This window comes from Heliconius melpomene, chromosome 17 (assembly GCF_056956725.1).
Source record: "Heliconius melpomene rosina isolate 202511_hmr_F chromosome 17, ASM5695672v1, whole genome shotgun sequence".
NCBI lineage: Eukaryota > Metazoa > Arthropoda > Insecta > Lepidoptera > Nymphalidae > Heliconius > Heliconius melpomene.
Genome location: NC_140405.1, coordinates 5,633,988 through 5,661,357, shown reverse-complemented (window position 1 = coordinate 5,661,357; position 27,370 = coordinate 5,633,988). Strand labels below are relative to the sequence as shown.

Sequence of the window (27,370 nt, the reverse complement as noted above, 5' to 3'; positions counted from 1 at the left end):
CTACATATATGTACATTGTACATGGATATCATAAAAAAATCAATAGAGATGTAACAGTAAATAAGTTTTATTGTATTATGACTTAACGAATTTAAATATTGACTAATGAAATTGGTTAAAATGAAGAAATTCTTTTTTCTTAACAACGAGATTCTTAATTAAGAGTTTATTAAAGAAATATATGATTTTCTCTATCTAAGTAACCATTACAACATATTACGTAATTTTACTTAAAAGAAATATAATAATTACTGATGATATTAAAATAGTACATAAGCCTTCATACGCAGGTTATAACATAAAAATACTTTCCCTAGAGTTAGAGAAATAATATAATTATATTTTTCGCCTTCAATACATGCCGCGATCAGACAAATCAGCGCCCAAGGGAGCATTACATCGAATAAACTTAAAAAAAAAGCTCCAAGCTCGTACACAAGAACTCCCAAAATTGCATTTGCAAATGTAATGAATAGGGGAATCCAATATTGGATTCCGTTTTATTTATTGAACGGCGGCGGAAATTAAAAAGTACCTCGTCTTTCGTCCGCTTTCTATTTATATTGTTTGACTTGTGGACCGCACGCCTCATACTATGTACTCGTATGCGCAAGTACGTAATCTATTTCAAGTAACTGGCAAGTTTCTTGAATGTGTGTTACGCTATTGAACAAACTTTGAACTATGACTACAGCAGTGAAAGACACACAATCGAATTGTTTGAACAAAGACAGTTTCAGTGAATTACCGAACGTGCAGAGTAAACTTACCCAAGTTTCCTCTCAGCTAAGTGAATTTAATTTGAGAATGAAAAATTATGATACTTAAATATTATTATTATTTTTTTATAATAATATCTTCACTAGTAATATAGATTTTTTATAAGCCAATTTAAGGATTATATAAAAAAATAACATTAATCGAAAGTTTCCTATGTAAATTTTAGATATTCCTTGTAAGTGTGAGATATTAGAATAAGATTTAGTTAAGACCCCATTAATCGTTGAACATTTTAGCATTTTCTAGTGCTAATTATGATGAAATGATATAAAAATAATAATTTAGACGTTTATAATATTAATTTAATACATGATTTTAGAATGCAGACCGAAAATCAAGCTCCAAGTATTTTTTTACATATGAAAAAAAGATGAAAACAAAATTATAAAATCAAAAACATCATACATAAAAAAATTAAATTGAAATTGTATTTAAATTTAATGTCAATAAAAAACGACCAAACATTTTGATGTATTAACTAATAGGGCTTTCGCAACAAAATATATGGTTATAAGCTTATAATCTCGATTGTTATTGGTATTGGGCAGTAAAAACCTGTTCGCGGAACATTAACGGCAACTTGAACTCGGACCCCGGCGTCCATTAGGTCTGACTTCAACGCAATTATGTACTCAAACCAAATTGCTGGAAAATTCGTCGATAGTTAATGGCTAAGACTAACCGTGACACATCATGGAGATTGCGTTCACACGCTTAAACTAGTATAGCATGTTAGTTTAGTAAAAAACACAGACAAATTCTTTAAAATTTAATTCGATTGTATGATGAGAAATCAGTTAACATTCATTTTTAAGGCATATTTTTCTCGTTTTTCATCAGCCCATTCCTTCCATCCTGAATCTTAAATTAACCAAAATAATGAAGATTTATATGAAATAGAACCTTCATTGTAATTCAGTCTTTTATCTTTGACTCGGGCCCGATGAATGCCCGAAAAATACCTTAATGCCAGAACATATTGGCTCGGCCCTTTGTTTTTCTAGTCCGTCACGTGTCCCAAATGAGATGACACGCACACATTGTTTGCTATTGCCGGTCTAATGTCCTTAGCTAATGTGTAAGCATTTCGACAAGAACAAATTCCAGCATCATTAATATCATTGTGTAAAACAAGTTTAAAGATTTATATATAAAATTTCATATAATAGAAGTAGAAATAGAAAGAAATTAGTAAGCGAATGTTGTAGAGTAGACTAACATGAATATCTGCTCTGTGGCATCACAGAAACAATTAAAAATTTAATAAATAATTGTTATTTAAGTTCAATATTTATTTTACAATAATTTTCTAAATATAATAATTGTAATTTACTTACTCTATATTAAGATATATTAAAATATTTAAAACAGTTGTGCCTTCATTACTAATATATCTTTAAGTTTACTTGAAAATATAGGAAAGGATATAGCTGCGACCTTAGACTCACAGATAGTCTAATGTAAACCAATTTCACTGCACAAAAACATGCATAATTTTCTTTTTTATAAAAAATCATTCAATTTTTTTATATATCTACAAATTTTGAAATTATCAAATATGTAACACGCTGACAGATACAGGTCTAACGACAAATTAACTGTCAAAAACTCCTAAAACCAACGCGATAACATATTTAAAAATAAAAGTTATTTTGTGAGTGAATTTCGCGACGAAGGTATTTTTGATACGGGCAAAAGTAAACCCACTGCTGTATAGCGGCCCCTTTCAAAACACTTGCGTCCGCTCCTGTCGGATGTCATATAGTTTAGAGAACGTTTGATCTCTCCTTGTATAAGTCCTCATACATTAAATTAGAAGCGAATCTATTTTCTTACTTGGAATGTCGCAAATTTACATTTCAATAGAATTTTCTCAACAATTGTAGCATTAAAAGATGTTATTTTAATAAATTAGTTGGTTCTTGACCATATCTAAGGCTACTTTGGTAGAAATAATTTTCGCACGCAAGCGAAACTAACTCCCACGATGATTATACTAAATAATATGTGCAGCAAATCACACACTCCGAAATGAGGCATAAAATGTTAGAGGAGGCTTGGGAACGAGACAGGCGTGCGTAATTACCCGTCGAGAATGTGGTCGGTCCTGCGGCCGGGCAGCCTCCGACCGCGTCTAAACTAGGAATAAAGTGCTCATGTCGCAACCTTAACTCATTAATTACGTCTGGAAACTGAGTTCTCGTGCTGGTGGTGCTAGCACATACTCTATAGTGAGCTATGAAAGGAGGAAATTAACTTGAAGTTTAAAATATTACTCTGTTGGTAGTATCCTAGTCTTAATTTAACTTTTTAATTTTTTTTATTGCATCAGATAGTTACATTTTAATAATCGAGTTTAATTAGTTTTCAAAAGCGTGATAAGTGATACATTTTCTAAAATAGCTCCTTCAGTGATCACGTACTCGCACTTATCTCAAGTTTTTTTCTTAAAGCAGTGTTGTCTGAACAAAGAGTGTTGAAGTGCTCCTCCTCGGGGCATCTATTAAACAGACAGGAATCGTTTCCCACAGCCCTCTCTCGGCTCGTCACGGAATCAATATCGTCTTTTATTTTATGAAACGTGCTCCACATACACACACATACAGGCACATGTTATCGTACAAGTGCCTTCCATTACCCCCACCCGCGCCGTCTAGGACTGTAAGGCACGAGACTAAGTGAACAAATATGAAGAAGATTCCGATAATTAAAGTGGAATTTGTTCTTAGCTGCCCGTATTTATTCGTTCTGCCTACTAAATCTTGTAGAGTTTAATTAAAATCTATTTTCTTTCTTAATATTAGTTCGTTATTAAATTAATTAATTTGAATTCTTAATGAGAATACGATATTTATATTTTATTTAAATGAAATATGAAAATGAACTATATTTTCTTGTGTAAGCATATAGGTAATTAAATAACGGCGTTCTGCTTAAAAAAACCGGGACCAACTATAATATAAGTATATAGTAGATATTATATAAATAGTTGTTTTGTAAACACATTTATTAAATTATACTAATATATAGTAAAGGAACCGCACATGTCAAGTGTACAGCTATTCATTGACATTTTTACGAGTAGAAACTTCAAACCTTTACGCCAATTAAAATAGTTTAGTATTTTTTGTGGAACGCGAGACGGATGCAGAGTTACATTTGGGTCAGGAGCGAAGATTAATTAGGTTCAAACTAAGAAGCGGCTTGTTGATGCTAGTGTAAATATACTGAGTAAAATGTGTTTATTAGAGTACGAGAGCTCTCGCGCTGGCTGCGCAGATCTTAAAATGTAAACAGTGCTGTGTTAATTGCTGCAGTGTTATTGTGCAGTACTTTACTACGTGCAGGCAGGGAACCTGAATTTTTTGTAGACAAAAATACTCGTTACAGGAACCTGGTATAATCCTTTACAATAAAGGTTCTTCTTTTATTACAAAATAAAGATTTCCCTTATTTTACAAAGTTCTCTATGCTCAAATAAAATAATATTGTAGTAGAAGTTCATAGTTCTTTTTTATTTTTACTCTCTTATTCCTTTCTGCCGTAACTGTAAATTCAATATATAAAATTAAAACTATGATCTGAATTTACACAAATACACTTCGATTTTGATACGCGAAACAAAACGTAGATGACATTCTGTCTGTCTTTATGTAGGAAGTTATTACTGGGTGGGCATAACAAATGTGATTTCAAACGCCATTCAAAATGTAATCATAAACTGAGATTGAAATAATATACTGGTTTTTAATTTTTTTTTATTCCCTTTACTAAAAATATTTCAAGGGCCTAAGAAGTCATTTTATTAAATACTCGTATATTGGTAACAACAAAAACTCTATATAAAATATTCTTAGTTAGAGTAATCGATTTAATTGATTTAGTTGATCGTCAAATCTAATATTGCTTATGAAATTTCAATTTAATATTTAAAAAATATATTATTAAAACAATTTTATAATCTAAATGTATCTACTATACTAAAATATTAAAAGAAACTTACCATATCTATATACATTTAGCTTTATCCTATGTAGATAAAATGAACTCGTATAAACATGCAGTTCATACGGCACGTACCGTACGTATAGCGGTTGCAAGTTCAAGTGCAAGAAGTACCGGGTCAGATATGCGTCTATCCATGCGATGGGAACGTTCTTGCTTCCTTCTTGCCTTATAAGAGCAGACAGTGCTGCAACCTATACACCGGTTTTACTGATCTCTTAGAACTGACAGGCTGAATCGAGAGATGAATATTTGTTGTTATCAGCCAAAAAACAAATAGTATAGCTATATTAGTTAATAAAGTAAATAGTAGAAAATAGTGTTTATATATTTTAGAAATGTCTATATTTAAAATGAAAATTGGTAAGATCTGACAAAAACCAACGATTTATAAGTTACAAGAAAACTTTTTAAAGTGATTCAATTTTGATTTCCTTTAAAAGATGTTCCCAAATCGAGTGTCCTCCTAACTTGAAGGAAATTTACTTTGTACCATCTCGACAAGTAGCGCTCCGGGGACCGAACAAAGTTCAGTCGCAAGGGCTTTAAATTCCCTAATGTTTGTCAAAACATACTTAAACCTGTCACGAAGCGCTTAAATCAATTTGTTATACAGGTACAAAAGTCGAGATATATGTATATATGTATTTGTATGTCTGCTTTTCTGTCACATAGGTGAATCTCGTAAAACGTGTTCGATACTGATTTAAAAACCCATATGGAAATCTCCAGAGCTATTTTGTATTCTTATTTCGATCCTCGTGGGATAATTCATATCCACAAGCTTAAATTTGAATAATTTAATCCCAATCTATTTGTGTTAGAAATCAGTTTTATGTAAAATTTAACCGGTGACAAAAGAAATGAGTTACAATTAACAATAAATCATGAATGTTTATTAAATTTTTTGTAAGCGTAAATAAAATTTTTAAAAAAAGGGTAACGAGTTTTGAAAATAAACATTTCAACGATAAAGGGTGCACGCCCGTCGTATTTGTCCTCAACAATGTGTGGGGGTAATTGTTTGACATGCAAAGCACTGAGATCAACCAGCCGCCTCTCCGCCGTAAAAGGGAGCGGAGAGAGATGTACAATCCCGTACACGCAATACCCTACTTACCTCACATCAAATATGAATTCACCATTTGCTCACGCATAAGTAGTGACATTTGTTTTTTACTTTGCATTTGTAAAACCTAAAGCTTGTTTCTTCGTCTCGTATGTATGTATGAAAATTCGCGTATTCATAGAAGGTAGGAATAGAGAGTATAGGGGAGAAGTGGTTTAAAAGAGCCAGTTTACTAAACAGAGCAAATAATATACTTTAAATAGAAGAATAAATTGAGTTTTTTTTGTCAAATAATTATTTATTTGTTAAACTAGGTTAAAAAGTGGGAAAAAGCGTTAAAAAAATAATTAATGCAATAATCGATTTTAAAAGTGTGTAATTTGATTCTTTTATAATATTTCGGTATTGAAAGAGCCACTAAAAACTATGATAGGAAAAAAATACGCAAAAAGTAAAATAACGCATCATTTAGAAACGAAAAAAAACTCATTTATTTTTGCTACAACGTTTCCTGAAAACAAAATATTTATTATTATTAATATAAAAATGAACGCACTTTAAAAAAAATCGCTGTTCACACTTCACCCAACACAATACATTCTTTGAAATAATTTTAACCGCATCACGTCATGTCGTACACGGGTGGAGCAGGCCGCGCTTTTCATTCGGTTGCGTCAAGTCTATTACTTACAATATGCTGTCATTCGTACGGTCCGCATTTTTTGTTCGATCGCCTAATAATTCGTCGAGCTTTTGTGGCACCTCGGCGCGAGCGCAAAAACTACAAAAGCTTAGGCAAGGCAAGGGTCGGGCGTCCACGGCGGAGGGACTCGCTCTCGCAGTCACAGTCAGCCACTTGCTCCCGCCGGGTCTGGATGCGCGTGGCGGTGTCAGAGCTTAAAAACTGTGTATAAACACGAAACACGTTTCTTTTCACAGAATTAATTAAAATTTAAATAAATATGTTCACAACTATTAATAATTAATATAAACAAATAAAAGTGAAATATTTTTTTTATAAATAATGAACGATTCAAACGTTAGTGCAGTGATATAAATTAGCAGTGATGTTGTGTATGAAGACCAAAATATAGTTGTGCAGTGAACTGTTTATTAGTGAATACAGCGAGTGGGAGGACATGATGGAGGGGTTTAGCCCGGTACCTCCACCGCTCCCGCGTCGCCAGCCCGTGAGGAACATCTATGCGGAACCCTTCGTGGATCCTAGGTAAGCTTGCACAGACTACCGTAAAGATGGTGCTTGTAGTCGTTTAATTTGTTATGGATACTGAAATTTATATCAGGACAAGTAAGTTAAGGAAGAAATGGTTTCAAATATACAATAGAGTTATATTATTTTTTATTTTGTAACATTATTATTAATTTCATTTTTGTTTAATTAAGTTTTTGGAGATTTACAAGTACAGTTTTTTTTATATACAAGACCCTAATGTAATATACGTTTATTTATATTAATTACACGAAACTCTAGTACTATGAATATTATACATTATTTTCACCATATAGCACAGTAAAACTGAACTCACGCGTCACACATTTACAATTCAGCTCATAAATCTTTCGTAAATCATAATATTATAGCGGAATAAGCGAATGAAAATCTGAATAAAAAAAGAAAATATCCTATTTGATGGACTAGCTGAATCAATTTGCCGCACTTGTTTACTTTGGGACCCCTACATTCTACCTTCCCCTTGTAGTTGAACTCTCTTGATACGGCTTTCCAAAGTAATAATAAACTGCCTGAAGCCAGAAAACATTTATTTCATATCGTACGACTGTGCAAACATGACGGAAGCCCCACAGTACTTATAGACCACAAAATTATTAAAGTAAGGTTTTACACGAAACTAATTCTGAGCTACTTACGTATATTCGGTGGTCCTACGGGATTTACATGGTTAAAAGCAACGGAAATTTCTTAAGGTTTTTGTTTTGGTAATTTCAATACATTGAATTTTAAATGGTTATGTGATATTTTTAATAGTAGTCAATAATTTGAACTTTGTGGTATAGTAAGTAATATATAATACTAATAACATAAGATATCTTCTATCTACATTAAATCTTTGAAGTAAATTGTAACAAACTGTTAAAAAAAATCAAAACTAAGTAATAAAGCATTTTTATTTAAGTTTTGCTTAACAGTTTTTATTAAGACAAAAAGTAATAAAATTCTACATCAGCTCAATTCTGGGCTGTGCCAATATTATATTTTATGTATATAAATATCTGTGTTAATGGTCCACTAGACACTGTCTCGGCGGATGTGCAGTTCTACATGGTATCTCGTAAATCATATTTTTATATTTGGCGCACGTTTGGACATAACACAGAGAGGCCGTTACCACCACCTGCGGCGCTACAATTGTCACTCTTCCCCCATTTCTTAATATAATATATTTATCGTAGAATCATATATAAAAAGAAATTTCAAAAAAAATTAGTTCAATTTTGATTGAAAATAATAAAATCAGATGCAAAAAGTTCAATAAAACCTCTGTTTATTGACTTTTGCTTTCAAATACAAGAGTAAATAAATTATTTGAATTCTTTGAAACTTACGCAAAGTAAGGATGTTTATATTCATGTTACCTTAACGAAACTTTGTTGTGTAATTTTGTATAAATAATAGTAGTAACAGTGCAATAATAAGATTCCAGAAACGTTAAGAATATATATATTTATCAACTTCACGCTGTATCCCGCATGTAGCAAGCTAGACAGAGGGAGCTCAGTGTAGAGACAATCCACTCTCCACTTTGAGAAGATAAAAGATAGAACTAAAAGCCTTGCTTGGCCTCGACAACAAAGCAAAGAAATGAAAATATTAAATATTGAAAATATTAATTTATTTCCTCGAGCAGAAATCGAACTCACAACCTGTCACGTTTACACACCACCCATACAATTGCGCCAACACCGGCCACAGTCTAAGAATAAACATGCGTGTAGAGAAGCTTAATTTATTATTAGCTTTTATAATGACAGCAATTTGACATGGTACAGTGATGATCGATAACGGAAATTGTGTCTGAGGTCGTATTCCCTGTGTGAAGAATGTAATTTCCTTTACAATGTGTTAACAAGGAATGAATACAAGCTCAAAGCATGTGACGGTTAAGTGCACGCAACAATAGCGGACAGATAGCATCGAGGGTGCCCCTCCAGCCGTTTCCAACGAAGCGAATTCGTCTTGCCCTCTTTTTGTGTATTTATGAATGAAAATTTAATCCCTAATTAATACTAAATTTCATATATAAAAATGAATTATAGAATAATATACCATTTACTTTATTTGTAAGCTAAATCATAACAAACGTTTAGATATTGAAATGTGGACCATTTCGTCCGTTTTCGATCTTCGAAGACATATTGTCTTCTGAATATTGTCTTTCATCATCAAATATCTGCCGGTTCAAACGGAAGTTCATTCGAGCAAGAAATCATTTCCATAGAGCCCGGACAGCGCAAACACCGTTCACACATCAAAGTCCAATATAAACCTCAAACTTAGTTAATATAGCGTTTGGCTGATCGTTCGCCACACCAACGTTTCCTTCTATTTAATTTGTTCAAAGATTCAAACACAGTCTCTAACCTAATTAAAATGATCAATCTCGACGAAAATAGTACTTCCTTCTGTATATTTTTTTTATTATTAATGTTCTATATTATAAACATATTACTATTTAACATTACTAAATATTAAATATTTTTTTCTAGTTATATTATTTATTAATGAATTTAAGCTATTTTTAACAAACACAATTATATCTTAACCCTACTTTAGGTAAGGTATAATACTTTCTTAGAACATACTGTTAGATTGTTTTAAATTCCAAATCCACCTCTTATTAATAAATCAAATAATTAGAGGAAACGCCTCATCAAAACGTTCAGTGTGTCCCGATCGCGCGGCATATGAAAGGGGCACTCGGAGAGCCGCGCACTAACCGCTACAGTTCGTCCAGGAAATTCAATTATCTTCTTTCAACGTTAATACATCCATAATATCGACACAATCATTTCATTAAATTGAATCTTCGTGCTTGGTGCTTCAATCGTTCATAATTGATCTGGTTAAATGAACCAATTACATGACCTCACTCACGTACGTACGTCTGCTATCTATCTCTCGAAATGTAATCTTGAAGTTTGTTCTCACGATGTCGTCTTTAAATAAACATACAAAATCAATATAACACAATAGGAAATATTTATTTATTTCGTATTATATATTTAGAAAGGATAATCCAGATTTAGCTTTAACAATGCCACAGTCACGAGCTCGGACGTAAATCTCTTTGGAAGACATCAATCGACATCCTGCGTTCCTGCTAAGTTCCAATATTATGTATGTAAAAGTTACTGTCACCAACAATCCTTAATGCTCCAAGTTCTCCCTGACGGATTTTGTAAACATACTACTTTTATTTTGAATAATTTATTCGGATTGCTAAGGCTTAGAATACAATGACGCGGCCATAACAGTTTCCGTTTTGAATAAGAGATGCCTATTGTCTCTATACAATATTGATTGACTTGGTGTTCCATTATTTGTAGACAAATATGGTATAATAGTGAAGGGAGAGAGGTAAAAATAAAGGTAATTATCATTTCTTTGCCTCAGGTATAATTATGGTACGTTAATTATTATAATTATAAGAAAATTGTCATTGTTCTTTATTAACGGTAATCCAAATGGTTGTTCTGAAAAACTGTTTCGATTTATTGTTTATCAATAGCGTTATTATAAACTATATAAATATTATCTATAGATGATGAAAATATAAAATTTAAGTTAGAAAAATAATTTTTGTATTGAAATAGTTAACTAAACAGACCACACAGGATGACACCATTTGACTCAGTTCAACTTTCAAGAGATAACAAACGTCTGCTCCACGCTGCACTTATCTAAACACTCACCACTCACCGTACACAAACAGCGCCCTAACTCACTTTTTACCACGAAACGCCTTTTCTTTTTACCCTTTAGGACTTCGCGGTACCGCAAGCTTTGCGTGTTGAATGCCTTTGTTTGTGCCCGGAAATTCATACAGTTTACCGCAGTGTAGGTACGGTTAAAGGAAGATACATACGAGTAAGTTAACAACGGAATGTCTTTTTGGGTTCATTTACGACACAAGAGCACTTTACCCGTAAAACGAGAAATGGAATAGATACCGGCTGCCAATAGGTCAGTAATAAACCGAATTTTAAACGAAGCACACATTACGGCCTAAGATATTATATCAGGAATATAAAAAAGACCTATTAAGCCGAGTACCTAAGAAAAATAAAAGCAGACGATTCTTTCTAATAAACGTTTTGGTCTTGTCCAAGGTACACGTCACCGGGCGTGACCAACGAATGGCTCGCCCTACAGACCCTAAATTCAGAGGCGTAAGTATCAAAGACAGCGTCGAGCCAGATATCTACGAAGGTTACCAGACATTACCATAACTCTAGCCGAACGCCGCATATACGTAATTAGAGTCTTCAGTAATACCAAACAGTCGAGATCCATTAATCCCCTTTCATTTTGAAGGGTTATGCCGTCGAGTCGTGCATCAAGTATTATTATTATACTCTACAGTAGATCCCGATATGTTTTCGTTTAGTAGTTTTAAAAAAGACTTGTGAAATGTACGAGTTTATTTTACCGATGGAAATATAAAAATGTAATGATAACGTTATTTTTCTTTATTTAGATTTAGTTCTATCATAACTTTCTTTAAGTATTTTTTTATTTATCGTGCTATTAAAATATTCATATTAATTTATCATTAAAGTAGCTTTATGATCTCCTTATATCAATTAAAATAATTTTATATTTTTTTAAGTATACGTTAAGTATAAAAAGTAATATAATTCCTAACCGGCCGAGTACTTAATAAGTTTCATTTAAAATTGCTTTAACCTTTTCGGTGTAAAGATAGTGTTGAACTAAGATAAAATAAAGAAAATATATTTATTTTAGAAAAGTTACATAATTAGGTTATAATATATACCATCTAAGTTTATTTTGATTTGATTTTTTTTATTAATATTTAAAAATATATTTAATTTTTAAATTTTTAATTTTCAACTACATTTGTCACTAACTAGTGTAACGTTCGTTAAATATGTAAATGCTCATCTCACTAGTGATGCCAGCTTAGCATTTCAATCGATCTGGAAAGAAAAACCAATGACCCAATACTCTACCATTTGCTGGCGTCGGTCAACCGTAAAACGATTCTCTATGCAGCTTAAGTCCGATCAAATGGTTCCCTTAGGTATGTAGTAGAATACAATTACTTACACAGTTTTCCAGAAGTCTTGTAGCTTTAAATTTTTTTTTTTTAGTATTGTAACGTTTGTTTTAAGAAGGATTTGAATTCTTCATAATTATATTGTAATCTACCCACATTTTCAAAATAATAGTTCTAATTTACTAAATTGCGAATAGCTCAAATCGTGCAGTATAATTCCAAAACCCGAAACCGACCGTGTTTAATTCATAAAATACTACGCGTAGAATTGTCTTTTTAATAAATTTCACGGATCATAAGTAAGTATGGGCCAAAATGGAGATGAAACGAAAATTCAATGTATTTCAATTCATGAGGGGACCTCCCGAATCTGCGGAACAAAGTTAATGTACTGCAACCATGTCTTCGTGCCCCATTTCTCTCCGTTTGGTTGTTCGACCTATTTTATATGGCTCTATGTACCCTATCGCTATAAAAGCTGAACTGAAATTGAAATGGTTACTTAAAAACAACAATTTATGTATTTTTCTTTCTCGTATAGTTTTTTAATATACTTACTGCATGTTTTTATTATTGACTAAATTTTCCTTTAATAGTAATTTCCTAGATATGTTTTTATCTCGTCTGGGTCTACTACATTCTAATACGCTCGCAATACTTGTGGGGTCGAAAAGCCCCAATCTGATATGAGAAATGGGGGTAGATGTGATAAAATTTTTCAATCAGACTACCGAAAAATATTTACAGTGTAACCCGAGGCAAAAGAGAGGACAATATTGTGGAAGGATGCGAGCAGAGGCCCGCGGCGACGGCACGGGCCTTCCGCTTCTTTGTACCGCTGTCGAAATAATATTGAACTCGGGGTGAAATACGACCGGCCGGGGGCTCGCTTGCGAAACCGTTTTTCCGTTTCGCTGAACAATAGCAGGCTTTTAGTTAAGATCTGCGTTGCGCACCCAGAACGATGCTAGTAGCGATGGCTATCTCAAATGATTCCTTCAGTTACGTTTATAATAATTGAGGCCAGGCCAGTTGTGTGTTTGACCCCCACTAAAGGAATTGAATTTTTTATTTAAATTGATATTTTTATATTTTCTCTAGTGTCGAGACAAAGCGTAGCATTGATTCCTGCCACTCAACACGCAATGTGTTCAGAATTCGGCGAAAAAATGGGGAACAGAGTGTCTTAACACTAGATTCCCTCTAGCTATTTTGCTGTGTGCGGGAAGCTGATTTTTATTTTATTTTGTAATAATAACAGTTGTCTGTTATAAATAAAAATGTGGGGGCCAATAAATTTAATACTAAACCAGACTTTACAAATGTGAAACTTTCTACGTAGGTTTCATATTAAATTGTAAGCCACGCCATTCTTGCAGAACGAATTACAGTGCTAAATTTGCATCAATTTAGTATTAGATACCTAAGGTACCTAGTAATATCTTTCAATGACAAGTTTATAATAAGAGGTTATCGCCGTTTGCAGTTAGATATGGAAATTAGACATATATTCCATAATATTCAGTGCCTAGTCCCTACGCGGCGTTGCTAATGGAAAATTGTTTATCTCTATCGGATTTCTGCGCGTGAGCACGGTTATTTACGCGCGGGTCCCCGCGGACTGGCGGACGGTAATTGGCTGCTTATTCAGTCATTCCCATTCATTCTGTTGATAGTAGGTGGTTGTGCTGCAAGCGCTGTGAATTGTAGTAAGCTTGTTAGATATCACAGCAGGAGATTATCTTAAAATGCCATAAGTATCTAATAAATTAAGTCTGTCACAGTTAATGTATGTTGTGCGCCCACTAGTAGGTTTATCCTAAATAATGAATGTAATCTTTCTTGCAATAATCCTAAATTTATTAAATGCAAAATTTTATGACTAAAAGGGAACCTAGTGTTAAGATTTTTCGTTCCACTTTTCGCTGAATTTTCGAGATATTACATATTGAGTGGCGGAATTCAACGCCGCCTTTTGCTTTATTTATTGTAATAAATGAAAACATTAAGTAATTAACTCCTTCGAATGAATATCGAACACACATTTGTTGCGTTTAAAAATAGGTATGTACCTAAGACCATTTTCATACAATTTCTTGTAATATATAAAAAAAAAACAATCATCTCAAATATCATCAGTCTATTCGAATGGTACAGCCAAAATATTTTAACAATTTCCACCTCAGCAATAACTCATAAGAGCTTCCGCCGCGAGATAAGTATTTCTAGGAGGACGATGTTTGTTAAATATATTCGTGTGTGCGAACTCACAGTGCGAGGGGCACTCTCCCATTCATGAATCAACTTCACCATTACCTAACAGAACCGGAGGCGACTAAAACAAACACCACGGTATGAGGGTTATTAATAAGAGAAACGGGTTCAACGATTCCGAGAGTGCTGGATTTAAATCGTAATATCTTGCATCTTGGATTGCGCTAAATACGAATTTATCGTCTTTCATGTATCGCATTCTATATAATATGTTTTTTTTCAGCTTCAAGTTGTATCCCGCATATAGCGGGGTAGGCGGGTAAGAGCAGGCGGGTAGGATAGAGTAGAGGAAATCTTGTGTTGAGAACCTGCGAACCCTTTAGAACTATACCTCGTGCATTTGACCTGGTACCAAAGCGAATAAATGAAAATATTAATAAATAATAATTAATTTCGTCGAGTGGGAATCGAACCCAGAACAGCCTCTTCGCCAATGCCTCTATATACGCTACTTCTAAATTTATAATGTAATGAAACATAACACAAAAAACATGAATTGATAACCAATAAAAATAAAAACTTATTAATATTAATCAATAAGTCTCGAACTATTATTACTTTTATGATATAACGCCCACTCAATAGAGTTCTGTGGAACTATAATTTTAATTATAAAAAGGATTGATTCTATCCACTTATTTATAAGCATGTACTTATTAAATGATTATTTTTAAACTGTTATTAGAAGACTTCTATCCGGCGATGATTTTTCGAGTGTTACGTCAAACGTGAGATACACCGTCTGGCAACCATATGTATAAAGTTTAGAAAGATTGAGCTAATGATAAAATAAATAGTGTTTATTTTCTCTAATTTCGGTACCCTTTTATCTTTTTTTTTCGTTTATTTATGTATCATATAAGAATGAATAATGTACAAGGGATAACTTATCTCTGAAAGAGATCTCTATTTTTTCTATGTTGGTCTTGAGTTTTAAATACAATAGCTGTTTCTCCTTCGAGTTTACTTTATTTTACACTGACGTCAAGGGCGGAAATTGGCGGAACATGGCAACGCCATTGTAACACATTTCGTTTTAAATTGAAGGGGCTTCCTTAAATTTATACCAGTGACTTGCAACGAAAGTAACTGTAGAGGGAGCGCCTTTAATCTACTTAAGTTTACTTCAATCAATATGATTCACCGTTTACTAATTTCCTTTATATAAATAACTCCTTATTATTTTCTACAGAGGCCAATCGTGGCGTTGGGGCACAAGCGTGTACGGGACAAGTTGCGGGTTCGATTTCCACTCGACGAAATTAAATATTTAATATTTTCATTTCTTTGCTCTGGTGTCAAGGAATATTTCGTTGAGTTGTGCTAGTCTACACGCATTACCTCCAGAATTCGGCAAAAAGTAGGGAGCGTAGTATCTCAACACTAGGCTCCCTCTGTCTATCCTGATACATGCAGGATACAGCATAAAGCTGAAAAGAAATATTTTATATGATCAATAATTATTTACATAGCATCCCTATAAAATTATTACAATCTATAATAGCTCTTTATCTATTGAATAGCTTACAACAATGAAACATTTAAACAATCAACATTGAACACTATCACCATTCAATATTATTCGCCAATCTACAGGAATGATTAATACAACAATCTCTATACAAATTACATAACAATTGCTCATAAATTTACTGCCGTTATATGTATGGCATAATTCTTAAAATTACTTTAGTTTGCATTAATAATATTAACCTTAACATTATACAGGGTGAGTCATATTGAACTTTCCGATTTCAATAAGGTGTGTATTAAAAACAAAGCGACATGCAGTAAAAATTATTTTATTGTTTGAAAGCACATAACATGCAGTTTTAATTTAGTTGGTTTTAAAAATGATATCCTGTAAATGTCTACCTCCATTGACCACACACTGCTGAAGCCTTTCCCGGAAGTTGTCCATTACTCGTCGAGTCATATTCAGCGGAATAGCATTGATTTCTTCCGTGATTGCAGCCTTCAGTTCATCGATGGTTCACCGGCCACCCAACGTCACCTCGCAAAGAAATGAGATGACCGGGAAACATTTGTCGCAGGATTTCCATTGAACGCCTAGATGTATGGGCTGTAGCACCATCTTGTTGGAACCAGATGTTATCGTTGTCATGATTCTGCGTTAATTCCTCCAATTTCGGTTTCAGAAAAGTTTCAAGCATGTCGCAATACCGAGCAGAGGTAGTTACCTCTGCTCGTCACAGTTGTGACGACTTGACCATCTTCTTCAAAAAAATAGGGACCCCACACACCAAACTCTGCAATAGCGCACCACACTGTCACTCGAGGGCTGTGAAGTGGTCGTTCGTGTAGGTTTCGTGGGTTATTCTCAGCCCAGTATCGAAAATTCTGTTTGTTGACAGTTCCGGCGAGGTGAAAATGTGCCTCATCACTGAAGATCAAAACAGCAGTGCGGGGGATCTGCTGAATGTCGCGGCATAAATTTGTTCGTGTGTCTAAGTCTCTAACTGTTAATTCTTGCACTACCTGAATCTTGTATGGGTGAAATTTAAGGTCTCTATGCAGTATTCTGCAGACACTACTGAAAGATAATCCTAGTGAAGCGGCATGTTTCCGAACAGAACGCCGAGGGGATTGTTGAATTGAAGCCCGCACTCTATCCACGTTTTCCGCTGACGTTGACGTCCTAATTCGGCCTTGTGGTCTTGTTTTTAATGCTGATGATGTTGCTCTAAAATTTGATACCCAATTTCTGATTGTTGGTCCAGTGGGAATGGGATCACGTCGACCAATAGCAAAATGTAAACGGAACGCACGCTGTGTTGTGATCACGGAGCCGCCATTTTTAATAAACTCTTCAACTACGAACGCACGATGTTGTCCCGACCAAGCCATTGCTCACACTAAAACTGCATGTCATGGCGCGTCTAATGACACCATCCCCACCCTTCTACTCCTTCCCTTCTTCGTGCAACGTCCTTCCAAAACCGGAAAGTTCAATATGACTCACCCTGTATGTCCTATTAATAATATTTTTCCATATAGATAGAGGACGTCGGACGACGCACTCGAAAGAATTAATGATGATTTCATACAATTTTTATTTCTTTACTCTGCTATAAAGGCAAAGGAAAAGGAAAGTGGAGAACAGAGTATCTTAATATTAGGTTCCATCTGCGTACCCTGCCATATGCAGGATACAGCATGAAGCTGGAAAAATATATATGTTTCTGTAATGTTTAAAGTTATCAATATTGTTTTACAAATGCTATAATTTTCCTCAAAACATAATTATATGGATATAATGTAAGACAGAGTTTCTACCAACGTATATTTAGGGGCACGACGTAATAAAAGCACATCGCCGGCCGGTCCATACCTGCACGACTGTTCAAGATAAATGGCTGGCACGGAGCGGCCGCAGAGAAGAAGACGCGTTCTCACGGCCCGTGCCTGCATTTTTCTTGTTTTTGTTTTATCTTGTTCCCGAGTTAGAGGTCGGCAAGCCCGCTCCGAACTAGAAGTGACCGATGCACGCGCTATTTGAAATGTAAAAACTGGGCAACTGCAGACAGACGCGGATGTCTAACAGGTTTCTGTTTTAAACACGTACTTCAATTGATCGTTGATATTTTTTTGCTTTTATTCCATTGCTAAGGTATTTACCGTTAATCCTCAAATAGAGCTATTTTTTGTGCTTCACGCTCTATCCCGCACACAGCATGATAGCCAAACAATTACAAAAGCCGATGCATAGCTGTCGCACCCTAGGGCGAAGAAATTAAACTTTTAAATATTTAATTTCCTTGAATCGGAATCGAACTCACAACCTGCCGCGTTTACAATGACACCGTTAAGCCCCTGCGCCACGACTGGCCTCAGCCTCAAATTTCACATGCTCTAGTTCAAATTGCAGAGAGTGTAAACTCGCATTAATTAGACACGATTTTATGGCTCGTACGGTGCCGCACCTCATTATTTGCCGCTTCATTAAGAGCTCACTCGTGACAAGAGCTTGTCAAAATCCTAACGAACACCCGTCCGTGCCGCCGCTTGAAATATAGCGGGAATGTCCTACAATAGTCGCTGTCGTCAGCTTCGTTAATTGTCTTTGTTTTTCCTCTTTTAATTTGGAATGAAGGCTACGGATAATTTATTTCTCTCTTTACTGAAACTATGTATATATTCCGTACAAGAGACCACATAATTATTATTTCGTAAAACACAAATGGTAGAGTCATTTCGGTAACGCGTGGAAATGGTGCTCTTCCACCAGTAATAGCATCTACAAAATTACAATCTACAAAAAGTTAATAGCTATTCACATAACAAAATCAATTTCGAGTACAGTTATAAATAGCTAAGTGGTAGGTACTAGTGTACTTTTGTAACTCTGCGGGCAACTTCAAATTCCATTACAAGGTTATTTTTAAATTATACAAAATATAAAATGTAGAAAAAACGCAATCAGAGAAATATTATTCAAATTAAATAATATGGGATTTGCAGAAATTTTAACTTTTGAGTCCATTGTCATTCATTATACAAGACACTTATTGTTTAAGATTTAATAAGTTATTCTTTCTCTGAATAATCTTTTAAGAAAATTACAGTGAAAAGCATCCTCGAAACAAGTCTTTTAGAAGTCACGCTCCTCTCGCGTTCAACTTGGACCAATTATTTTAATTTTTTGCTTATCCTTTTGTCTAAAGGTCGTTAAAATGGCGTCAGGTGGCGAGCGCAACGGTCGTTCGAAATTCTACGCAGATAGATATATAAGTATTGTTATCTGATCTTTTTGGACAAAGACCCGAAGCTAATTGGTAATGGTGTCTCGAGGCGGACATTTCCAAACGCTCGATTATTTTTTTATCAACATCCCTAATAATGATATGTTTTGATTTCATCAAAAAATTCACCATATGGTGAGCATCATGCTGGAACAGATGTTTAATTTATGACGGAATCAAAGCAGGTATCAGTTTTTGCAGGAGTTCCTTTTATACAATGACTTACTCAAGGAATTAATTTTTCAGACTGTTTTTGTTACTTTACGAATTTACATTACTTTTTCATAAACAATGATATAATTGTGCAACAGAAATATACTATAACAATATTATTAAAAAATACAATTAACTTATTTGGATAATAACTGATTTTGAGTAAAAAATATTTATTTTATCTAATATTAATAAATGTAACGTGGAATTGTTTAAAAGCAATCTAGTCAGATTTTATTATAAGACTTTATTTAATCATATTTATAAAACTTATTATTTTTTCAACAGGATGGGCGGCACTGGAATGTCCAGTGGCATGGGAGGTACTCTTGGACACTGTCAGCTCGCCAACCAGCCTCTGGTGATGCCAGGGTTCCCTCTTCGCGCCAATCAGCCGAGCCCTGTGCCCGTGTACTCACCTTCCCGCTTCCATATAGACAAACGATGTCAACATCGTTGCACGTGGAAGTGCTTAGCTATAGCCATGATATGCCTCTGTGTCATACTAGCGGCCATGCTCGCCTACTTTATAGGTAAGACTTATTTTATTATTCTTTCTACTTTTTTTATTTAACTATTTAAAACAACCTGTATAATACAGACATTAAAAAAGAAGCCTATTTATAAAAACTATATGACAATATTATATATGTCGGTACTTATGTACTCCGGTTGATGTCTAGATTCTCTTTTATATACATTATTTTGAATTTAAGTTATTTACATTAGTTATTAGCTATTATGAAAAGAAAGTTAAAGGTAAATAATAAAAAATAATTGATTTAAATTTACAGCCTCCAAGAGTTTTTTATAATTCTATACAATGCGACTGTTAAAACAAAACAGAAATATTATATTAGTAATATATCATAATTCTAACTCAGCGGGACGTCGGAATCGTTCGTTAGAGAACATTTTATGAACTCGCTAGGAATGCAGCTTAAATTGTTACCGACGTTTCTATTTTTCAAAACATTAATCTAAATACATGTTCCTATATGATTTTACATAAATTACATATGATTAAACGTAGCGGGGCTTACATGTAAAATATGAATAATTAAAGTAAATAAACATCTCTACGTCTTGAGTATCAATAACAATAATTCTTAGCTAGAAAAGCAGCTTTTAAATTAAGTTTTTCCATTATATTGTAGCAAAGTTGGCAGACAGAACCTATTGTTAAGACACTCTGTTCCCTATTTTCCGCCTAATTCTTGAGGCATTTTGTGTTGAGTGGTGGTACTCAACACTGGAGCGAAGAAATGAAAATATAAATTTAAGTTAATATTTATTTCCTCGACTGGGAACCGAACCCACAACTAGTCATAGTTATAGTGACATACTTTAATTCTGAACTTTGTATGTTAAATAAGCATATATGATGAATTCTATAAAAATACGCCATAATTTATTGATGAGACATAGTAGGTAATTCGGTTACATATTGTATTCGACTGCTTTCAATGTTTCGATAATAATGTCAATAATACTCTACGGGGAGCCCTCTCAATATATTTTTATGTTTTATATCTCTTGTACAGACTAATTATATTCACAAAACATACTGATTTCACAATTAAATTTATTTATGTTTGTATTTTAAATACTACAATTGTTATACATATATAAGTAGGTAGGTATGTATATATATATATAAAATCGAAAGGTCACTCACTCATCACGAAATCTCAGAAACTACATGTTACTACTTGTAACTACATAGAGGTCTCAAATTTTGCATGGACGTCATTTATAGGACGTAGGTACTCATGGAGACAGAAATTAATAATAACGTAGTTCACGCAGGCGAAGCCGCGGGCGGGCCGCTAGTATTATATAATCATGCATATATATTCATTAAAAAATCAGTTTCACGCTATGTCCAGCTTACAGCATGGTTAGCAGAAGGAACCTAGGGAAAGACACCCCGTTTCCGACTTTCCAAATTTTTCTAGGCATTGCGTGTTTGTTTTGGCTTCGCACCAGAGCAAAGAAATGAAAATATTAGTGAGTAAATTAATGAATAATTAATTTCCCCGGGTGGGAATCGAACCCACTGACATCGCACTACAGTCACATGTTTGTGTCGCGCCATTAATATTTATCAACAAAATTATACACTGAGACAATAAACATTTGTTCCTGTAACAAATGTTTACACATACATACATACATACATAGGTATAGTATAATATAATAGCACCCGGCTAAAGAGGATATTGAATAGAAAAAGTATGTTAAGCCCTATTCACTTCATCACCTAGTTTCGTACATTGATAAAAAATTGCTCCCATGTTTTACTATTACTTTAAATTATAAAAAAACATTATAGTGGTATACCTATATACAATGTCATTACCAAGTTGAACGGTATTATTAATGAAGTTTGTTGGGGTTGTGAGTGACAATTAAACGAAATTGTGAGAGTGGCTCTCCACTTTAACGTAGCTCTCGTTGCCAACGTTCCCGATGTAACGAACTTTTATTGACACGTAATTGGGAACCTAATGGACCAATGATCTACAAATATTCGAGCACACACCACCTATAAATGTGTGACAACTTAAACAAAGAGGCTATTCTTTTATAAGAGTTTGTAAATCATTATAAATAATAAAAGGAATGAATATATTCAAGGGCTATTAGCAGTTTGTTCAATTTCGAGTTCTAATAGAAACACAGTGATGTTTTGTAATAATAAATACTTTAGTTATTATTATTATATTTGATTAAGGAAAGAAAATGCAACGCAAATGCATAGGTACGATTTTACGTACAATTTGGGTATATACATTTTATATATGATATATCAGTGCTATATCTGTTCCTGGAGTGAGACCTCCCGGACGCCCAAGGAAGCGCTGGTTGGATGTCGTGATGCAGGACATGAGAGCCAATGGTCTAACCACCGAGGACGCAAAAGACCGTGAGTAGGAAGGCAGACCCTGGCAATAGCCGGGATTAATGCCAGGAGGAGGAAGACATTTTATGTATGATTAAAAGCCCTGAGGCAGAGAATTTCCACAAATAAAAGGCAGATTTAATCTTTTCTGATTGTTGTTTTATCTGGAAGGAACAGGGAATTACATAATGTGTCGCCTTGCGGCTACAATCTGCACACAGCGCTGCAAATACAATATCAGGCGGTAAAACTTTTGTAATATGGGATTTTAATTAAACATTCTATATGACTTTAATGTTGTTATTAAAATAATGAAGATTGAAATACAAACAAACAAATATTTATTACAAAGTTATGGCAGTTTCGAATGAAAATGGATTTTCATCATAATTTCCATAATTGAAATCTTATTTTAAACACTATTAAAATGAAAATAAATTGATCGCCGCTTTTGGTATTGTAACTCGGGATCATTAGTCTTTCACCGTCCTTTGTTTAGAGCTGGCATCCGACATTCACAGCGAGACCTATAAAAAAAACAGACATCTGAAAAATATAAATGATGGGGCTAACCTGAGGCAACGCGGTTTGTGCCTCGGGCCCTCGGGCCTCGCTCCTGTGCTAACGTTATTATAAATTATGAAATATCTTATACCTACGTCCCGAATAATTTTACTATAGATATATCATCTAATCGCAATCTCGCCTTATCTCCTAAACAAACCCTCTCAATTTAGTAATCCGTTATAAACTAACAACACAATAATAAATATTTCAAACGTGAAATATGCTAAATATAAAAACAATAAACAACAAAGTCATTCCATGTGTTATCAAGATTTACAAATGCGAGCCAAAAAATATTAAACAATGACATATTAAGACAAATTAGTGTTATTAATGTTATTACTCTCATAAGTTCGTGTTCATTTATTCTGATGTTTGGTTTTTTATTTGTAATTGAAAAATTTAATATTACTCGTATGTTCCAGTAAAGTAATTAAATATAATCATTTTAAAAGTAAATTAGTTTTGCAATTGAATAAATAAATTTGTATTTCTTTATTCTAAATCTCCGTGAGACCACTCGGAAGTTCCTTAGATAAAACTGTAAACCACACACATTAAAGGCATCGCAAAAATAGCATCAAAGATTCGATCCCGAGAGAGATAACTACATTTAACCTACTTACACGTACGACTCACGCGTTCAATCCGGCTGTAGTTCTTATAAAAACTTGTTCGAATATTTTTTCCTTTCATGTATTGGAACAACTATTATAATGTTAGCATATTGGTTTATTATATTTAAGCAAACATTTTATTGATATAAAATAATAAAAACTTGTACACCTATATAGGTACCCACATATTTAGAATATCATATGATATTCTAAATATTTGGAGGAGCATTGATACAAAGTCCATTTACTATTTATTCCCTTTAAATATATTTTCCGTTGGCTTTTTGTTCTAGAATTTAGCAATTTAGTGAATGGCAAAACGACTATGATGTAAATAATTGTCTATGTTTAAAAAAATATAGTTAATTTATCTGACCTATTACTTATATATATACATATTTTAACATTAAAATTTAAATAAAATAATAATGAAATAAATTTCAAAATTTTATACTTTTTCTATATTACAAACGTATATCGTTGACATCAGTGTAGAACATTATAACTACAATTTCTGAAAACAAACGTATACAAACCTTTTGTATATTGACATGACTTTTAAGGCTATTTTTACTATCTACTGTAAAAAACATATTTTTGCATTCAAAAGGCCCAGCACTGACGCCGAGCATATGAATATCGAGTAACCGACGGCAAATATGTCGCTGGTTGCACTACATTATATCTTACATACGCCCAATACTACGCCCGATACTTCATTTTTATTTCTCTTTCCATTTGTCTTTATATTATGGCTTATGAAACACTGGCCGTATTGAAATATAATATTACTGTGATACAAAGGAGGAGGACATTACAAAGACGTTTAATATATATATAAACAAAGATATAATACAAATAATCAATAACATATTATGTAATAATATTAATATGTAATATCAAGAACGCAAATATTGAACAATTGTGTCGTATACCTACGTAAAATAAAAGATTCTATAACTAACTAATTTGGAGTAATTTATGTATATTTAAATACAATTTATATAACCTATACCATAATATTAGGTTTTTTAGTGTTCCGTTTCCAAAGGGTAATACATGACCCTTATTACTGAGCCTCCGTTGTCTGTCAGTCTGTCACCAGGCTGTATCTCATGAACTGTGATAGGCAGTTGAAATTTTAACAATTGATGTATTTTTGTTACTGCTAATAACAATTACTAAAAATAGAAGAAAATAAATATTTATGGGGGCTTCCATACAACAAACGTTTTTTGGTGTTTTTATAGACAACGATACGGAACCCTTCGTGAGCAAGTCCAACTCGCACTTGCCGGGTTTTATTCTATTTAACATAGTCTGTAGGTATGCAATTCCCGAACACCAAATAATGTGCTTCGAACACGCCATATTTCAATAATTTCAATGTATTCTATGAAATAAAATAAACAGCTAAATACCTACATACACACCACACTACAGAAAACTTTATTTTTCATTAAAAAAATCTATTTATAATAATATATACTAATGTGACGCATTTATAGTTACTTTGTCGAGAGAAAGTTGAACAGCGGATAAGAAAAAATAAAATAAAATTTCCCCCATTTCTTCGTAGCGATGTAATGGACAACCTCAATGTGATATGTTTTAAGTCAATGGATCTTATCGTATTGGATCTCACTTCATTTAGATATGCATTAAATTGTGGGGACAGGAGATAAGCCGTGTGTCGCATACTGATGTGCCGGCTTCGCGTCTGTTGGAAACCGATACACTCTTTTTAATTGAATGACTTTTAAATCACCTCGTTTAGATTTTCCAAAGATATCATTTAAACTAACGAAATATCAATAAAATACAGAGATATACGGATGGTAGGTATTTTTTTTAAATGCAGTCGACTTTATAAGTAATTTGTCTTTGAACGTTATTCTCGGTAAAACAAATTAAAAAGTTGTGAGACAAATGTCGTGTTATATTTTCTTTTATAACATTACAATATTAATCTAATAATATAATTAGTAGAATTCATCTCGCCTGAAACTTAAGCTCTTTTTATGGCGTTAATAAGAAGTTAAATAATCTAAATTAAATTTTAGTCTTATATTTACACTTTACTTCATATTTTTACTGAGGCCGTCGTAGCACAGCAGCACAGAGTATGACTGTGATGATCTACGGTATGCAACGGTGAATGCATATCGGTTCGGTTCCCGTTTGGGGGAGTTATTTTTAGTTAGCATAGCTTTAAGTTCGTCACTCAACACGCAATGTAGTAAATGAAATGCGATACTTAACTTTAGGTTCCTTGCGATATACAGTGTAATTGTAATCCGCCTCCTAGTACCAAGCTCTAGAAATACAAATATTTGTCGTCACACCCACTAATGTTTCGAATATGTAGCGAATAAAACTCGCTCTATATTTTAATCCGACATAAATCTTCTGGTGTACAGTAGTTTTGCCGGTGTAATGAAAAAAATGTGAACCATCTGTTGCACCCTTCATTACGTCCGAGGACGATGAATGGGCACGAATATAGCTGCGTCAACTTTTTAATGTAATTGAAATTTTGAAGACCCCTAATTTTTTATTTAAACTCTCCCTATAACTGTAACTAAATGCTAAAATAATATCCAATACATGCGTAACAACACGCGCCACATGGTGGATTTGTTATGAAAAATGTTTAAATGCACCATTTTATACATACGCATCAAGATATATTCTTGAATATATATTATTCATTTAGCTTCAAGCTGTGTCCCGCATGTAGCAGGAGTTAGAGGGAGCCCTCTCCGCTCTCCACTTTCCGTAGGATTCTAGAGGCACTGCGTGTCGAGTGGCGAAACTTACAGCCGCGTTTTCAACAAACAGCACCAGAAAAAGAGAAAAAAATAAAATATCAAATATTTCATTTCTCCGAGTGGGAATCGAATCCACAGCCTGTCCTGCATTTGGGTATATTTTCACGTAAATAATTTGTAATTAATAATAAATTATGCTTACTAGGTATTACTTTCGATATTACTAATAATGTCCTCAAATAATGAATACGCATAACTCTATCTCAATGCGAAAGATCTTGTGAAGTGAATCTTCACTCTTCTCTTACACAGAATAAAGTACACAAAGAGAACCTCATTTAAAAAGATTATTTCTTTACTTTCAACCTTAGCCGTGCCTCGTCAAACTAGGCCAAGCTCAGAAATATACTTTATAGAGCCAGACACTACTCACCTGCGATACGATAACGTTAGTAGCTCTCCTATAACCATTTATATTTCGGTCGGTTTCATTTTTTTATTGAAAATGATAACAAAAGATGTTATTCTTTCTACAATATTACAAACTTATCAATTTTTAATCCCTTAAAGCTCTGTTAAAATTCCCCTTATACATTTCGTTTGTATTTCCATACAGCTATGATTACATTTTTTAGGCGATAGCAAATTTAATTTTTCAATTTGATTATTAAATTTGTGCCTGGCATTGATAGATTTGTTCTTGTCCACACTTCTTAAAATAGAGCAAACAAGACCTCGACCCTCCTTGAATATGGATCATATTTACGCGAGAACAGGACGCTTTAATGATGTGTGCCGAACGATAAAAAGAGATAGAGGGAGAGAGGTACGGAGTGGAAGATTTATCACGTGACTAATACCGAGCCATTGCGACGGCGCGCCAGGGTCCCCCGAGACTCCATCAAACGAGTTTGTTCCCCCAGTCCCCCTGCACGATGCAATCTATGCTGAATCGTATTACAATAAATTGTATTAACTCGAAAAATAGTATAGATAGCAAACATCGTCCATCTGCACACAATCGTCCCGTGCATCCCGGAGACGTATTCAACGACCCTCGATTTCCTCGACGGCGCTCTATTGCGAAAATTTATAGAATTTACGAGGGATCATCGAAAAGGAACA

General features: G+C 33.8%; 1 protein-coding gene across 4 annotated transcripts in view; it reads left to right on the top strand.

The window, feature by feature from the left end:
- Ten-a (Teneurin-a transmembrane protein) overlaps positions 1 to 27,370 on the top strand; it is a 266,172-nt gene that overhangs the window by 218,313 nt on the left and 20,489 nt on the right. For 2 of the 4 annotated variants that reach the window (XM_085201214.1, XM_085201213.1), the window contains exon 7: positions 19,674 to 19,918. In XM_085201214.1, coding sequence (XP_085057340.1) covers positions 19,674 to 19,918 — 245 coding nt within the window. Of the gene's footprint in view, positions 1 to 6,726; positions 7,083 to 11,224; positions 11,285 to 19,673; positions 19,919 to 27,370 lie in introns of those variants that run through there. The other 2 variants (XM_085201215.1, XM_085201216.1) reach the window with 2 other exon arrangements.